This window comes from Rhodamnia argentea, chromosome 8 (genome assembly GCF_020921035.1).
Source record: "Rhodamnia argentea isolate NSW1041297 chromosome 8, ASM2092103v1, whole genome shotgun sequence".
NCBI lineage: Eukaryota > Viridiplantae > Streptophyta > Magnoliopsida > Myrtales > Myrtaceae > Rhodamnia > Rhodamnia argentea.
The window spans coordinates 23,935,868-23,953,831 of NC_063157.1; the positions used below are offsets into that span (position 1 = coordinate 23,935,868).

At 40.5% G+C, this 17,964-nt stretch overlaps 2 protein-coding genes across 2 annotated transcripts; both read right to left on the bottom strand.

Annotated features, from left to right (window-relative positions):
- Positions 1-2,445: 2,445 nt before the first annotated feature.
- LOC115735531 (protein ADP-ribosyltransferase PARP3) lies at positions 2,446-7,197 on the bottom strand. The gene is made up of 18 exons (XM_030666810.2): positions 7,062-7,197; positions 6,526-6,806; positions 6,067-6,262; positions 5,843-5,956; positions 5,695-5,752; positions 5,539-5,608; positions 5,152-5,326; positions 4,911-5,044; positions 4,573-4,810; positions 4,360-4,487; positions 4,200-4,276; positions 3,967-4,127; positions 3,683-3,892; positions 3,489-3,591; positions 3,327-3,409; positions 3,090-3,233; positions 2,801-2,983; positions 2,446-2,703 (listed from the first exon to the last, which is right to left on the bottom strand). Exons 1-17 carry the CDS (start codon positions 7,065-7,067, stop codon positions 2,831-2,833), a joined length of 2,331 nt encoding a protein of 776 aa, XP_030522670.2. The 5' UTR covers positions 7,068-7,197; the 3' UTR covers positions 2,446-2,703; positions 2,801-2,830.
- A 7,729-nt stretch (positions 7,198-14,926) lies between these two features.
- Positions 14,927-16,311, bottom strand: LOC115735532 (CEN-like protein 2). The gene is made up of 4 exons (XM_030666811.2): positions 15,768-16,311; positions 15,545-15,606; positions 15,243-15,283; positions 14,927-15,144 (listed from the first exon to the last, which is right to left on the bottom strand). Exons 1-4 carry the CDS (start codon positions 15,969-15,971, stop codon positions 14,927-14,929), a joined length of 525 nt encoding a protein of 174 aa, XP_030522671.1. The 5' UTR covers positions 15,972-16,311.
- Between the last annotated feature and the right edge of the window lie 1,653 nt (positions 16,312-17,964).

The window sequence follows — 17,964 nt, forward strand, 5'->3', positions numbered from 1 at the left end:
ATGACGCGTTCTGCTCTCGCGCCGACCCTCCTTGGACTGCACCGAAATCGGTAAACGAGGAAGCACTAATTAGATGAAATGGCGTGTACCGTCGAATTAGTGGAGCTGACGTGGACGTGGAAATAATAGTCGATGTGACCATTAAGAGAGTCGATATTAATGTAACTTCTTGCATACGGGTTTAGAAATTTATAAATAACGAAACTTTTAGTAACCCCAAAAATGTACACTTTTCAAAATCAATAAATTATAGAAATTTAATATTACGTTGAGTCGTCTGAATTTCTAATCATTATAGGATATGATAAGATAGGATTATGAAATCCTACGATTTTGTCACAACATGCTCACTATTTGGTGAATCGTAATAATAAAGCTTGATATGTTCAAACTCTATTATGTTAATTGATGTAAAGGAACTTGAAAATGCACAAATGGAAACTATAAGAATCTCTCATAATTTCCATTATCATTGTCAAATCTAGCGGGAGAGAGAAAATATGATCATTCATAATGTCTTGCTATTAGTTAAACTTCACCGCAAAACTGTTCGGGAGAAGGAGTTTCGACTCTCTTTTCACTTTCATAGACTTTTGACATGAACGAAAAAGTTTCGAAGAAGAAAAAGTTTCGAATCTCTCATTGTTTTCGTAGAATTTTGACTTGAATAAAAAGCTACAAATGAGTCGTAAAACTTTCAAACTAGATATACAGAGAAGAAGGAGATGGAAATGGTAGTTTTTTTTTTTTGAAATTTCATTGCCCCTCGTTCTTCGAAAATTAAGACGATCATTTCCAAATTTTGACTTGGTGCATCGGATAAATTTATTTTCAAGTGGGATATTCTTGGCGGGTGAAACCAAATATTTTATTAAGGGCTTTTTTTTATCTTTTTTTTTTAAATTTAATTTTTTGCAAAAAGATGCATTAATATAATATTTAGCACAGAGATGCACTAGAATATTTAGCGCAGATATTTATTGCAAAGATACAATAAAATTTAACGCAAAATAGAAAGAAAAAAGGAAAAGAAAAGGGGCGTGACGATATTCAAAGCGTTCTCAATTTCTTTGTGCCCCGATCTTTTGTGGGGACCATTAATTGTATTCTTACTTTTTCGAGGACTAGTGGATTTATAGAGTGCTTTTATGAGGAGACATGGCCCAGATTTGGATGAAATTCGATAATAAATTCTATAGTGTGTGCTTTTGATTCTATTATTATATTATGCATGTGAATTGTTTGCTTGAATTATTTTTTTCTAAAATTGACATGCGACTCCTAACAAATTTATCCTATCATGAATACCAAATATAGCCTAAATGTTCCTCTTTATTTTACTTTTCCACACTCGTAACTCCTTAAATAAGTGGCAATGTCGTGACGTCCACCAAGATTTTTTTTTTTTTTGAGTAAGAAAAAAAAACACTTTCATTCATTTATTCATAAAGCAAGCTCTACTAAAGCTAGACAAATAATTTCTAAATACCAAATATCCAAATAAGTCGAGGGAGTAAAGACAACCAATTGGTCGAGATGATTTTGTTTCGGTAGGCCTTAGCAATCCAATCGGTGGCTTGATTAGTCTCACAGAACAATGGACAATTTCCACCTTGTCAACTTAGGCTATTCGTCCAAGAAAAAACCTTAGGCTAGCCACGTCTGGCTCTCTTTAACTCTCTTTAACGATGTTCCTAATAGCCGAAGGGCTTTCTTCTAGCCACGTCTGGCTCTCTTTAACTCTCTTTAACGATGTTCCTAATAGCCTAAGGGCTTTCTTCTAAACTTATCAAGTATTCCACAACAGATTTACAGTCATCAATCACTAGATACTGTACAATGTACAATGTAAATCTACGTTCGCGTGCTGCTTAGATTCTTGTAGCATGCACATTATGGATTGATATGTTAAATCTTTGAAGCTCACCACTCTCTAAAGAATGTTGCATGCGCAAGGGTGATTAGCGTGGATTAGCCATTAATGCAATCAATCGCAGTTCTCCACAAACACAATTGCGTCCCCACTGAATCTACAGTTGGGTGTTTAAAGATTCCCATTTTAGCACAGTGCACCGTCACTATCAGGACCAGCAATTGCGTCTCCACAAGCAATGACTCAACGTACTGGGACGACATAGGTAAGTCTGAATAGATGACTTCTTTCCATCCAAGGCCAATTTTGTACTTTCCGCATGTAAATATGCCCAAACATAAACAGGTCATTTCTACGTAATGTCCGAAATCGACGGTGACCAATTCGGTAAAAACCAACTTTAGGTGCGGAATTCTTCTTTATCGTTCGTTCTAATTTGATTCTAATGAAAGACGACCTCGGCGATGCTCTGCCAGTGCACATTCCAGCAGGCCTCCACCGCAAACAGAAGATGACCATGTACCAGCCATGAACCTAAGCTGATCAGTTCCATAACATGATACGCGTTTTTGGTCAAAACGCTTTAAGGTAACTGGCGATTGGCGATTCTATGCACAGACAAAAGTCATCACCGCCCGCTTTTCCGGCAGCAGGACACTATACACATACCCAAAAAAAAAAAAAAACCGAGAACAAAGGCAAAAACTATGTACCGAACATGCCATCACTTTGCATGCCATTGCGTTCTCTGTTGTCTTCTCTCACTCCTCTGTGTCCATCACAACTCCTTGTTCCTCATACTTCACTCCCACCACGAACCTTATGCTCGTCTGCGACACAAACACCGGAAAATTTTACGTCTAGGACATGCCTAAAACCGGGACGAACGCGGGGAGAGGAAACCGGTAAGTAGATCTAGCTTTTTACCTGTTTTGGATCGAACACGGCGTACTCGTTTTACTCGAGGGGGCTGTCCGCGTGCTCCGAGGGGACCAAGCAGCCACACGGCACTTTGATGTCGTCCTTCCAAATGAAATGCTCCCATTCGGCCGTTTTCTTCCTCCCCAGTCCCTTTACTCCTATCTTCTTTTCCTCCAAGGATTTCGTATCCTGTAGGATTGTATGACAAACCGATCAGTGTTGAATCGGTGCTCGATATAGGCATGAATGATGTCGTTAGAATTAAGTCAGAACTTAGCAGTTCGACTACATGTACCTCCGGCGGATTTTTAACCTCCAGAACTTGATTTCCCAGAGAAGCGATTGCCAGTACCAGGAAGCCCTCTGGCCTGTCAACGGCGGTAAAACCGTACCTTGCTGCTTCTGCGGCCGCATCAGAACACACGACCGCCTTTCCAAACTGGAGGGATTAAACACGACAATTCATAAAACCGCCAAATGATACAGGGAGCAAATGGTGTGAAAAATTATCTAGGAACGGTGTGCGACTCACCATGTAGCCAGGAACAGGCAGAGAGCAAACAGCAGGCAAGAAACCCTTATGCAGATGCCTCATCAAATTCGAGCTGCGAGTGCCTGCGCAAACGAAGCTTGATCGGAGTTTACATAAACAGATAGGAGTTTGGAGTTCAGCTAGTTATGTTGAGAACCTCACCGCACCACAAGAGAACCTTGTTCGGCAGCCCTTTTATTTCATCATAAGAAGGTGATGCAGTTGATTCGACAGCAAATATGTTCTCCACCGACACCCCGTAGCTCTGAAAAAGAACCGATAGCCAGAGGATTAGAACTGCCAGAAAATGAAAAATGTTAACATTTAGATATGGAAAGCCAAATTTATGAACTCACCATCTCCCCAAGTTTGACAGGCTCGTAGGTTTTCTCCACATAATTCACTATCATCTTGTAGTCATCGGACTCCTTTTCAAGTGGCGAAACTTTGCAGTTCAGCTTATTGTATTGATCCGAAAGAGGGTCGTCGAAGGTAGGTCCCGTCATGTCACCTATAAGGTGTGAGGCATCTGTTATGTCACGGATAGTCTCCAATGCCGCCGCAGCCTGCAAGAGCAACACAAATTGTCAGCCACTGTGACCCGTAGAATTAGCTTTTTCAGCGAACAGAAAGCCCTTACATGATCGGCGATTTCCTGATAATCTCTGAAAATACAGGGCCTTGTCGAGTGCATCAAAGTGAACCATCTTTGGCTATAATCCGACCACACCGCCTCAGCCTTTTGACCCCTCTCCTTCATGGATTTAACTTTCTCTACAAACTCTAATAGCACCTCCTCACCTAAGTCGGCACATCTCATTATTGACCCGGCTGCTTCTTAAGAAGAACTAGGGAGAAGATTCGAATTCTTACATCTTTGCAAGTGAATTTTCGACAGCATTCCCATGGGTAGATCAGGGGAATCCAAGCCTATCTCCATTAGAGCATACCTATAATCACAGCAATGTCATCGAACCGTCAATCACAAGGCACAGTTCTTACAGATCACGGAGTTAGAACTTGTGTTCAGTACCTATATATTGCCCGACTGCACAAGACTTTCATGAAGTTCGCCACCCGGGGCTCCAGCCCACAATGCACTACCGCAACTCCAAGCTGCCGCAGACCCAAGCCCCCATGCCTTGCGTCGACACCATCGTCCTATTCGAAGGAGAACCAATCTCATCATAAAGCGACTCGATGAAGCATAGAATTGTGTCCGAGATAATATAAAGTTTTCACTTGCCATGTCAACAGGACAGAATTTCAGCAATTTCTTCTGATACTTCTTCTCTCTTTCCCAGGGCTCAAACTTGTTCCCTGTTATTTCCTCAAACAGCCTCACAAAATCCTTCACGGCATTGTCGACATTCTCCCATGCTTCGAGCCTCTCCTCTGCATTCGGATCGTCCCCTACTCTTCCCCGCTTGTAGTACAGATGCAAGTCGTCGTCGGGGACTGTGATGAGCTGCATTACACAATAGCTACACCAAATATTCATGAATTACTCGTCAGCATGAAAAAGCCAGAATGAAAACAAGGGAAAAATTAACAATCGAAGCCCGAAGAATATTTAGCATATACTCGTTCAATCCTTCCCCCATATCACAAAGAGAAAAGGCACAGTTGTACAGTATTCCATCTTTCTCGAATATTTTCCCTCCTCGCTCTCGTAGCATCGTGTCTTTGTAGACAGCCCGTTTTCCGTACAGCTTCAGCTGCACCAGGAGAAGGAGGTTCAAGTCACACCTGGTGTATGCAAAATTATCCCGGATAACACCATTTCAAGTGTCATAGCAAGTGAAAGGCAGCTATCGGTCCATACTTCAGCTGAAATCGATTCAAGCGCCTCCTCGCTCGGATCTTGCTTGTCCCAGGGTATTCCCCTGCCTTCTACAACCAGATCACTCAACACGTCATAAGCAGATAAAGGCTGCGCCTCTTTTTTCTCGATGCTGTCGATCAGCCACGCTTCACTCACCACGGGTATGCCTCTTTCCCTGAAAGTCATACAATGTTTCGATTAGTTATTTCCCATAACACAAATGACCCTAACAGAGACGAAGCGGTAGGCTCGACCAGAAAAATGCAGAGAAATTTTTAGTCCCACTTAGTATTTGCTGCCATTTAACATTTTTTGGCTATAGCCTCATAGTTTCCTTAGGGTCTAACATCAAGTAGAAATTATAACCAGCAAATCCCATCTACTCACATTGCTTCGGCAACTTTTATTGAGCCGCCACGCTCCCTCTCGGCAGGCGAGACAACTAGACAGGTCACGCCTACAAATTTCGGAAATGATTCATGACTCTATATTCCTTAAAATAATTTCAGTGCTACTTATGCGATTCACTAAGTCATCAAATACCAATGACAGAATTGGAGACTCTTCCTCCGTGTCTTTCGATCTCTATCCTCCATTGTTGCTGCACCAATTTCAGAGTGTCTGATCGCACCGACTCGTACATAGACTACGATAAAAACTAAACTCCAAGTCTAAAGACCAAGATGCATACATGAGTACGAGAAAGACGGCCCGATAGAGATATCACCATCCCTCCTAGTGGCTTATTTGCAATGCCCGGATCTTTGCGGGGTCGACGACTTGGATCCTGATACTTCTTTAGCAACTGTAAGAACACGTAAGGAGAGAAGACAAGATAATGATAAATCACTACTCGTTCTTAAAACTTTAAGAGAGACTACACAAATTATTTATGCAAACTTGATGGAGCGGTACATCGGCAATGGGCGAATTGAGGACAGAATCCGGCAACTTGATAGGCACCTCTCTCCTCGGAGGGGACTTGGTGCTGAACGTGCAAGACGCCCATTCGCTATAAGCTCCCTTACACTTATACTTTGTACCGGTAAATTCGATAGTTCCGCTGCAAATTGGGCATTTGTCCAATGACCCGTAAAACAGCAGGTCTTGGCTGCATCATCAACACACAGATGTCCCAAATTTATCAGCATAATTGTTTTCCAGATTGCTCCTCTGAAGCTAGAGACATACTATTAAGTACAAAGTTTCGGTCTACTAAACCGACATGTTGACAAAACGGTGAATGTTTGAAGCATACAGACTCTCAATCAAATAGCAAACAAAACCGTGATGGTGTTCCTAGGTTCAGCCTTGCTAAACATTTAGGATGGGCGACTTCATCTTAGAATAAGTTAACGTAGAATGCCTGAGTACCATTTAGAGGTCACGACCCCTGGAGTACCGGAGAAGTCCTGACCATTCGCATCCAGGATCTGGCGCATCTGGTCGACAGACAGATGTTCCCCCGTAGCTCCGCGCAACTCCTCGAGTTCGGCCTCGCTGTCGTCCGGCGCCGGAAGACCGTTATCGTTCTCAGCCTTTGGCTTCTTGGGCGACTGCTCCGACTCCTGCAGCTTGTGCTCGGCTTTCTGCTTCCTCGTCATCATCTTGTCCTCGTCCATCGGCGCGTGCGCCTGAGACCTCGTCTCGTGCACCTTTTGCCACATTCAAACTCACAATATAATCACCCCCAGAAAACTCTCCTGAGGATTTCACTACAAACTACAGTGGCTTCCTTCTGATGTTCTCCCCTTCATCCGGAACTGAAACTCACTGAAAGCATCAAACAAAGCAGCCAAGAAAAGGATTTTTTTCCCTCGCAATGCCAACCATTGTTGCAGCAAGAAATGAGCAGCAACTACAAGAACAAGTTTCCAACAATCAAGAAACAATCGGGTCAGTGCACAAACCTTCATAGCCTTCTTCTCTTTCCTTTTCCTTCCAAGTTTTGCCAGAAAAACCAAACGGACTCAGCACACGTGGAGAATCACAAACTCGTTCCGGTGAAGCCCAACACGCAGTTGCATGGCACTCCCCACCACCGTAAGAGGAGGAGTCTGGCTGCGGTGTTTATCACAGAGAGCTTTCCCTGAAGGGACACGTGGTCGATGCACCGAGGCATTGAGCTCCTACTAACGTGACACTTGTCCGAAACCCATGCACGTCACGACATGTGTTGAGTTTCACGGCGTGAGCCGTCGACATTTGGTAAATTTAAGCCTCTCGGGACAGTACTCGCGCCATGCATGAAAACGAGGATGAAGAGGATACCTTCGACCCTTTATCTCTATCAAACTGCCCAATAAATAATTCGCGTTACATATTCTGAAGTGATCTAGAAATGTCTGTGATCGAGTAAATGAAGTTTTGTTGGTCAATATCGGATGGTGGGCACGTTAAGGTTCCGGTTGAGTTTGGGAATGTGAACCGGCGGACGTAATAGGAACGACATGCATCACCGCCGAGCTCCGCCGTCGATCTTCATGGCGGTATTGAATGCTTAAAGGATTGAATTTGCGTATCAAGGACGACCAACGATAAATCTAAAAGAAAAGAAATCCTAATTATTGGAAACTAGAAATATACTGATAAATTGCATATACCTAAGGAATTTGTGTAGACCATCGTGGGATCTTTCACAACAGTTGCATTTCCCCCTTTTCTGAACTACAAAGCATAACCGCTCATAAGAAGTTAATATTCTAATGACAGTTACAATCGCATCTACGTAACTTCAGGCCTTATGATTGCACGTCCACCTTATCTATACGTAGTTACAACTCATTGAGTGTTACTAGACTTAACCGTAGATCAATATCTGTATCTTCAGTCGATATCTCCACTTTGCCTCTTCTCTCTTTCCCCTCGTGTCCAACACTCAGTGAAATTCGTTAAGTGATAATCGTCCATCAATCGCTATCATAAGTTGACGGCTGTATACCACAGTCATCGATAATCATCATGGTCATCGGCCAATGTTTCTACTATCGATAACTTACGGATAAGTAGATTGACCTTGACACCGAGCTTTATATTCATTCAAATCGATGTCATATCGATTACAAAGGTTTTGCCATTCTTTGTGTAAATAGTACGTCACTCAAATAAAAATTAATAATTTTATACAACGGCATGAATCTTTGAAATACTGCCTTGCCCTTAGAAAATATTTTAGATCCATAAAACTTTGTGCACAGGGTTTCAAAAACTATGTATCAAAAATATGATGTTAAGTATAATTTAAGGAAGGTTTATAAAATTGACTTACAAAGGGATACAAAAAAAAAAAATTTCCGTCGTGTTTGACTAATTAGCCGGAGGATTAATTTTAGTCAATCTAATTTCAGCGTACTTAGCATTTCTAACGAACAAATGATTTGGATATGTGGTATTTGCCCGCCTTCATGAGTATTTTAACTCATTGTGGTTGTCGCTTTTAAGGAAAAGAATAAGAGGTTGATTTTGTTTGAGGAATTCATTTGACCCTTCTTCAACAGAAATGTTATTATTTTGTTGGAGAATAAGCATAGCTCTCGCTTGTCTTTTTTTTATTTTTTTTTGTGGTAAAAACCTCTAGCTTGTCTGAAGAAAATTAAATAAAGGTCATTAGATGTCTGAGTGTTTTACAGTATCTTTGTAAGTCCTAGATTCCCCAACAGCTTATACAATGTAAATAGGGTGCACATTTAGACCAAAAAAATAAATAAATATGGTGCACATGATGCGCCACCACTATGTACGATTAAACTTGCCAGCTGGGACTCTGTCCTTCTATAATATACATACACAATTATTTACTAGGTGTCTATGTTCTAAGTTGTTCCAAGAATACTACCCTGATTAATTTATTTAGGGTTAATAACACAAAAAACCCTAAACTGATGCACTTATAACAAATTTATCCAAAACTATTTTTTTTATCATAATAAACCCCAAACCGATACATATATGACAAACTAATCCCGAACTATTTTTTTGATTGCCAAAAATCTCAAATCGGTGTACCTGTGATAAATTTACTCTAAACTAATTTTTTGATCACCAAAAGCCCCAAAATGGTACATCCGTGATAAATTTACCTTAAAGTAATGTTTTGACCACCACTCATTGTTAATTTTTGTTAAATTGTGTTAATATAATGAAAAATTCAAAATTGATACACATGTGACAAACAAAGGATAAAAACCTCAAATTAGTACACCCGTCAACTGCCACATGTTATTCAACTTAGTAATTTGACGGTAAAATCTAATGAAAACTGGCGGAGGGTAAACTCATCACAAGTATCCCAATTGGAGTTAAAATTAATTTGGGATCAATTTGTCATAAGCGTGCCCGTTTGAATTTTTCGAGGTGTTAACTATTCATTTGTTTCAAACTTTATGCTCATCAATGGTGAAGCAATTGCATTAGAGCCCATCTATATCAAAAGGTCAATATCGGCCTAGTGAAATTTTAAGACCGGCAATTTCCATTAGCTTGTGATAACTGTATTTTTCATTCGTATCAATTTAGATATTCGACCCTACGATGTATATATATATATATATATATATATATATATGTGTGTGTGTGTGTGTGTGTGTGTGTGTGTGTGTGTGTGTGTGTGTGTGTGTGTGTGTGTGTGTGTGTGTGTGTGTTGAGTACATCATTTCAAGTCATATATATATATATATATATGTGTGTGTGTGTGTATTGAGTACATCATTTCAAGTCATTTTGGAATTTTTTTTCTTAGGAATTTTTGTTTTACTTCATGTAGCTAATCGTGTTGTGTAAGGGGGTCATGTCAAATGTCATATCGAATTCATAATTAGATGTGAATATGTTAAGCATCTTCTAATGGAATGAAAATTTTAAAACCCCAATCAATTAGTAGAGTGGAAAATGGGTCCTGGAGAGGAATATGGAGACTAGGGTTTAGGATGGATGACATTGAGTTTCAAAGAATATTTGCAGAAAGTGGTTTTGGAGAGTTTAAGGTTTTTGTTTTGTCCTTTCCAGCATACAATTGAATGGGCTTTTGTGATTAAGAACAGCAATTTTCGACAAACCGCATATTACAACTAAGATGCATCCACAACCATGCACAAGAGAATCCACAAAAGGGTGGGTCTTTTCATCGGATTGGAGACAACAAAATGTTGTTTTAGTTGATTGGTAATATGTGATGCCATCATTTTCACTTGGACGCAAGTTTGATTGTGTGCACCATTGTTAACAAGGTCAATGGAATTTAATTAAGGGTCCATTTGTGTAAAGGAAAACTGTTTTTGAGAAATTATTTTTTGACTTTTCGATTTTTTTTTTGTTGAAAACTATTCGGCGTGTGGGCGACGAAAAAAGTTTAGATGAAACTAATTGTGCTTCTGTTCGTGGTCGGTGAGGGCTTCGCAGCCCCCGATCAACCTCACCGAGCCTTGCCAGGCCGGGTGAGGCCATGGCTGCCTTTGCTTACAACCGCACCTCACAAAACCCTAACGAAGAGCGACCACGGTGAGGTTGGAAAGGGGGCCGCGAAGTCCTCGTTGGCTACAGTAGCAATAGGAAAGAGAAAAAAATGAGGAAAAAAATTTAAAACTATTAAAAAAATATGCACGTTAGCGCCGACCGGCAAAATGGACTAAAGTGATACAATTGTCAAAAGTTTAGGACTCGATTGGCAAAAAAAAGAGTTTAGGATTGAATTGACACAATAACAATAAGTTTATGACTTTTCCGGTAAATTTTTCTCTTGTAAGGAGAAAATCACTTTCCCTAAATCACCAAATAAACAAAAATTAACCATTTTCCCATTTTCATAAAAACTTATTTTTTATTATGAAATTTTGACAAAACAAACTCATGTTAAAGCACATTTTCAAGGAAAGCACACCAACATATAAGGCGGTACTACTTCCACTCCTATTTTGACTAAACCACTTCTTTTTTCAATCAACAGACTGAAATCCCTTTTCTCTCTTCCATTTATTATAATTTTTTTTATCATCTTGACCACCATAACTGCCTTTATTTCTATTTTCTCTCTCAAATTGTCAATTTAATATTAGAAATGCCAAATTACACCCGACAAAATATTGTCTTATTATGCATCATGTTATCACTTTGCCTAGAAATGGTAGTTATTTTTAATTTATGGCCCCATTTTTAAAATTACAGAAGTTATATGAAAGGTTAGAAATTTCTAGTCATATCGACTTATCAACACACGATTAATTGCTTATTTTTTCATGAAATAGTTTGAGGGAAACTCTATTTCAAAGTTGAAAATTACAACTCAATCTAATTATCTAGCAGATTTTGACCTGGTGAGTGATTTTTTGAAATAAATATGTAGGTTTTTAAAGTTAAACATTGCTGATTTCTTTTGAGCTTTTCACATTTCAATATAAATTGCAAGATGGGGTTGAAAAATTATTTACATATTTTTCACTTTTAAACTTGCGTAGGATTTTTCCAAGGGAAAATTTTAAGCATATTTTAAAGATTTGATCCACTTGCTCTTATTATTTACTTTCTTTAGGAGTTGAACAATAGGAAGTGTCTTATTTCCTTTATGCATTTATCCTTTGTTAATATTCAGATATGGTCTAAAAATAAGTATATTTGACATTTGATCTCACTTTTAACAAAATAATTTTTCTTGTCAATCTTTTTATCAAGATCTGATAAATAAGGAAATTGAGTTTAATTTTCGACTTTGAAACATAGTTTCACTCACGCTTGTGGGAAAAAATGTACTTAATTATGTGTTTATAAGGTATCATAAATAAAAATTTCTTATAAATGAAAATATGAGACAAAAAAATTACATTTGAACGTATTCTCTAGTAAATAAGACATTGAAATATGGTAAATTAATATCTTGATGGGTGTAATGAAGCATTTATATTATGAAATTAAGAGAGGAGATAGAAATAAAGAAAGTTTTGTGGATTAGTCTGATAAAAATAGAAATAATAAATTGAAGAGAGAGAGAGAGAGAGAGAGAGAGAGAGAGAGAGAGAGAGAGAGAGAGAGAGAGAGAGAGAGAGAGAGGGTATTTCGGTATGTTAACGGGAAGAAATGAATGTCTTAGTCAAAATGGGATGAAAGTAGCACCGCCGTAACATCTATTGTACTAGTTTACAAACCCGTGCTTCGGACTTGTTGCCCCTCCCACCCTTCCAAAGCCATCGATCCAATCTTTTCAAAATCCTCGTGCAACCACCCTCCACTCAACTCTTTCCTCCTCGGCGCCCTCAACTCGGGCAAGCTCGGAGACCTTAACACCGCTGTGGTGTCGAGCACGAGCCCGGATCTTGAGTGATCAAGCTCCAAGCTCATGCTTTGCCATGGCGTCGAGCCCAAGCCCCAAATTCTGGCGTGCTCGAATGAGACGCCAACTGTAGTCGAGCTCGTCGCCGGCCACGGATGGAGAAATCCTAGGGTAATAACGACGAGATATTTTTGGTTCTAGTTAAGGGCATGATTGTGGTGAAAGAAACAAATTCTTCTAGGAGATTTCATAAGCCTCACGCCTTTCTAATGGATCCAAATGAACCGGGGAAGCTATTTTCAAAGCAAACCTGATACCACAAGGCGCTTTAACTATGGAACGACAACCATAGTTAGGTCCGTACGCCGGCCTGAGAGCGAGCTCGGCGAGTGGCGGCCGTCGAATCAAGTTAAAGATTGTATTATGCCGAGCGGGATTCCAACATTTTTCGTGGTTAGGAATGAAAGGTGTTAAAAGGAGTTCTCACAAACAGCGGATCAAAGTCAAAGATGCATGGCCAGGACCAGTGGGGGGGGGGGGACAAGAGAATCCGTCGTCGCAGGAAAAGCTTGGAGGTGGCTGGAAATGGAGTCGTGGCAAGGGATGGGAGGAGGAGGGGGGTGGGAACAGGGCAAACGCTCGACGGACGGGGTGCCAACTTCGGGAAACGGTACACGTGGCGGGAGGTGGGACGAGGCCCCAATAAGGGCTCCCGCCATCCTCCCTGCTTCTTTCCTACTTCCTGTCGCTATCGTACAACTGCTCGAGAGTTGACGTGGCCTAAGGGCCAAACTAGGGGAGTCCCCCCCCTCCTTCCCTTCCCAAAGGCTTTCCCCCAATTCGTTAACAAGTTGACCTTAGGATCAAATCAATCAGTCCCGTCGCCGTAAGCCACGTGCGTGATCTACGGAAAAATTATCAAAAAAATCATGCATCTATTATAACCATATCAAATCAAATTTCAAACTTTTCTTATTTATACCTATTCAATTTATCCAATCAATTTTAATCGGTTGGCGCCGATGTGGATACCTACAAGTGCTGATATGATGCTGTCATGACAATTTTTAATTTATTTTCCCCCTTTTTTTCTCCTTCTTCCCTCCTCTAGATGATCATCGATTAGGCGATTGGTCAGAGGAGAGGGCCAATAAGTGCATCCTAGCGCAGCGATGGCAAGACGAGGCTTGCCCAGCATTGGCGAGGGTGAGGTCTTAGCCATCGGAGGCCCTCTCTTCTTCTTCTTCTTCCTCCTTCTCGGCTAGAGGAAGAAGGAAAAAATAATTTGAAAAAAATATTATAATAGTATTAAGAATTGTCACGTCAACTCTAGCCGGCCAAGTTTGCTTGATGGACTGAACTGGCATAGATACAAAATATTTATAATTGGATTGACAAAAAGAATCAGGACTGAATTGACACATTTACAATAGTTTTAGAATTTTTTTGATAATTTTTTTGTGTTTTTACGGATGTCGATTCGGTCCTAATCTTGTTAAGTTCGATCGATTTAGTCCTAAACATTTTGACGGTTCACTAATGTAGTCCTTCCTTCCAAAAGCGATCGAAAATCATTGACGTGGATGCCAGCTGCGTTACGTGGTACCTTCGGTCTTGATGTGAACGGTTTGCGAGTTCTCTTTTCGATTTTTTTGAAATTTTCGTGAACTTTCATATTTTCCTTCTTTTCTTTTTGGTTTTTTTTCCTTTTTATGCCGTTCACTTCTTGGAAGGGCCGGCAAGAATTGCCGGCGCCTACACACCGTCACCGGCCGCGACCCTCGCCCACGGCAGGGCGAGGGCTTCAAGAAAAGTAAATTTTAAAAATTTAAAAATAAAATAAATAAATCATCGACATCAAAACGTCGGTCGTGCCTCGGAGGACTTCCCAAAGGCCACACCAGTAATTCTCGATCAATATTGATCGAAAGAGCTACATTGATAAACCGTCAAAAGGTTTAGAACTGAATTAATTACCGTAAAATATCGTCTCTATTTTGTGACTTAACTCCTGGACCAGCGTCGGAGATATTAAGAATTTCACATCACAACCTATAGATTAAGGGGTGTTGGCAAATTCCGCGGCAATGCTTAAAAATCTGCAATGCACACTAGGAAATTTGTTGCAGATTCTTTTGTACTTTTGGTAAGAAAAAACAGAAAGTAGAAATTGTTTGTTTACTACTAATAGGTAAAAATCTAGTTTCTGCTGTCTGGTTTCATGGACAGGATCAGAGATAGAGGCGAACGAAGCACAGTGAAAATGAGAGCCTCCTGCAGGAAGTCAATCTCTCCAATCATATGCCAAGATCAGCTGCAAGGGCCATTTCCATAAAAAAAACACTGGTAAAATCACAAAATTTACTTTAATTATGCAAACTGCAGAAGTTACAGCAACAACGTACGGGGAGAGTTACGCCAAGCATCAGCTAGCTCGGTGCCCTAACATTTCACAAAGAGACGACACCCATGGCCTCTTTCTAGCCTAAGTTCGATTATTCTGTTCGTTTCAGTGTTTCAGCGCCTCCTCGCCGCCGTTTCCCGCTGGGCGTTGAAGAAGACGGCGGCGACTGGAAGGCCGAGCTCGTTCTCGTCGGCGAACTTCCGGGTGTTGAAGCGTTCTCTCGAGGAAGGAGGCCTCACTGTTTCCCTGCGCTTCTGCTTGAAAAGGAGGAACACGAACCTGTGGATCCCTATGTTCGGCCTCGGCATTTCGTAGCCCATTGCTTCCTTCCCTGTTTATCACATGGAAAAAACCGAAGCAACTTTTGATTCATCGTATATCAATGCGTAATGCTCGCGCTCGGTAAGAGCGGACGCGGCGAGGGCTTACCAAATGTGGCATCTGTAGTGCCGGGGATGTCCGTCACAATCCTGTCAGAAGTTCAAACAGTAGTTTACATCATATGATTCATAAGCCGATCATCAACTATATGTAACGTTCTCTAACATTATGTCTTTCGACGTCAACAAGATTCAAAACCCCAAGGAAGTATGTCAAGAAGGGTTTCTCAGCGATCTGTGACTACCAGTTGAACAGCGGGGGTTTTAGGAGAAGCAAAATATAACAAGGAACTCCTCTAATTTCAAATTTTTAGGTATTCTTTCGACAGCAACGCTAACTGTTTTCAATACCAGTGCAAGTGCTCTCTCAGATATGGATCGCTAGGTCCAGGAACATCAGGGTCTGTCATCACCTGCAAGGCATGATAAAAGTACTGGTTCATCAATTATCACGACAACATGAATCACCAAATCAAGAAGATCAGAACCAGGCATATGACCCGAAAATAGAAAAGAAATAAAATAAAATTCACGGAAAAAAGCGTGATGAATCCGCGTATATGGAGCTATATACCAGAGTGAAAAAGGACCTCATGTCACCACCATGAACCTCAACTTTGGGCTTGGTGGTGACCCAAGAAGGGAAGAGTTCGTGGCCATTGAAGACCTGCTTGTTGGAGCAGTAAGCGACTGTCATTTTGACGCTCGGAGAGAAAGAGTCGATCACATCGCCAATGACTCTTCCCACAACAAGAGGGTTTGACGACATCTTCGCCATAAATCTTCTTCTGATGCTGTTGGGTGTGATCTCTCTCTTTAGGGGGGCTTTTCGATGAACACTTTGGGAGAGAACTTGCCCATATTTATAGTATGTTTTGAGGAGGAGCAATGTGGCTTTGCCTTGGAAAAAAGTTCAGAAAGAGAGCATGACAATTCAGAAAAATAAGAAAAATAAAAGATTCTAAGCTAGCATTATGCCACAGGTGATCTAGGACTGCATTGGCTCTGCATCAAAACTCAGGGATGAAACCTACCTCTGGTTCAATTGTTGCATGATGACCCATATGCTTAATAGCTTTTTTTTGGACTTCAAGTGTGGTGAAATCCGCATAGTAATTTATGTGAGATTCAAACTGTCTTTCTCTGCGCTCTTATTTGTTCTCTGATAAGTTTAAACTCCATTCTATGAGTGCCCCATCAGATCAGGAATAAGATGGTGACTGATTAAACTTAATGAGTGCCCTAGGAACTCATTAGATATATAAAGCTATTATCCCTATCTACACAAAGTCACGTAACCTATAAATAAAAGTTATGGACTATGTTTGATGCATATAATTTATTGTTACATTTTCTAGCCACTCAAGGGTCATTTTTATTATTATTTTGATTATTGTCTAGGGCACGCATGGCAACACTGCTACTCTCGAAATCAACTTCTGATCGGAAATTTATTTTTCTACTTTTGAAAAAAAGTAATTTATTTTTACTTCTTAGGTGGTTCCAAAACTACTTCTGGAGCAAAGAAATAGAAAAATAATGTTGCATAACCAAACGGATTTTTGCTCCAAAAGCACTTCTGAAAAAGAAATTCTCTTGCAAAAGTGTTGTCATGTGCGCCCTTAGATTTCCGACGGTTTCCTTCTTTGGTTTTCAATTGTTTAAATCTTTCATTCTTCTATTCTCTATGCTAGATAGAGTTGTACTCACAGGTAGGGGTGAGAAACTGGGCCGATCTAACCAAGGAATCGAACCGAACCAACACATTCACATGGGGACTGTTCCAATTCTTGGTTCAAAACGCAGTATTGGCCTTGATAGGTTTGGTTTTTGGTTCTATACCGTGAACCGGTCTGTTTTACCCTTAAATCTAGAATTGAAAACTTGTAAGGCCACTACTAGGGTAGAACCTGGAAGAAAACCCATTTTGAAACCGATTTATCCCTAACTTTGAATAAGTTCTTTTTACACTTTTTTTAAAAACATAAAATATTTATTGATATTGAATATGTTTGACATATTATCCTCAAGCATAAAAAATTACATTCATTATATGCGGCGGGTTCAACGGTCAATAGGACCGGTTCCCTATTGCAAAAACTGGGAACTAACCCTAACTAGGTAAGTTCGAGGTTTCGGATCCGGAACCTACTCACTTTGGAACCGACTACCCATTTCATTTTTACAGGATCAGGTAGATGCCTAAGCTCTACTCGGCACGGGTCTCACGTGCGGCTGGGGTTACATGATTCGAGGGCAAAAGCCCACCTTGGTCTCATTTTCTGCCTTTTCCTTTTGTTACAATAATGCGAAGACATAAAGGCCTCGTGGGCGTTCATGCTCGGACATCCTCGAGCTAGTTGGGAAGGTCTCAAGGGCCTTTTGCATATAAGGCAACAAAAGCAGGAACCCCAATTGCAATTGGTGACCTTGGAACCTTCCCAATTCTCCAATCTTTCTATTCACCATCAAGCCTTATTGATAGAAATAATTCCTTTATGTTGATTATATAATTAGGGGGAAAGAGAGAGGTGGGAACATAAAGATGCTCCACCGCAAAAGGCTCCAAAGACTGCTAAGTCGTCAGATGTCATGTCAAGCTTAAAGCCGGATGATTCAGCCCCACATTGGAAACGAAGAGGGAGTGGGGTTGCCCGATTTGGAGGCTATAAAGCCATCCTCTTCTCCCATATTCCACTTGGGGATTACATATGACAATAGGAGGGACTCATGGAATTCCAACAATACCTTTGTTGGGTTTTTAATAGGTG

What these genes read in the sequence shown, in the direction of transcription:
- LOC115735531 (XM_030666810.2), bottom strand. An exon ending in ATGGGGGAAGGATTGAACGA is followed by an intron (nt 4,811 to 4,910) that starts GTATATGCTAAA and finishes TATTTGGTGTAG; the next exon opens with CTATTGTGTAATGCAGCTCA. An exon ending in CAAGGTTCTCTTGTGGTGCG is followed by an intron (nt 3,410 to 3,488) that starts GTGAGGTTCTCA and finishes TCGTTTGCGCAG; the next exon opens with GCACTCGCAGCTCGAATTTG.
- LOC115735532 (XM_030666811.2), bottom strand. Translation starts at nt 15,971, where the DNA reads ATGGCGAAGATGTCGTCAAACCCTCTTGTTGTGGGAAGAGTCATTGGC. An exon ending in CTGAGAGAGCACTTGCACTG is followed by an intron (nt 15,284 to 15,544) that starts GTATTGAAAACA and finishes AACTTCTGACAG; the next exon opens with GATTGTGACGGACATCCCCG. An exon ending in CACTACAGATGCCACATTTG is followed by an intron (nt 15,145 to 15,242) that starts GTAAGCCCTCGC and finishes TGTGATAAACAG; the next exon opens with GGAAGGAAGCAATGGGCTAC.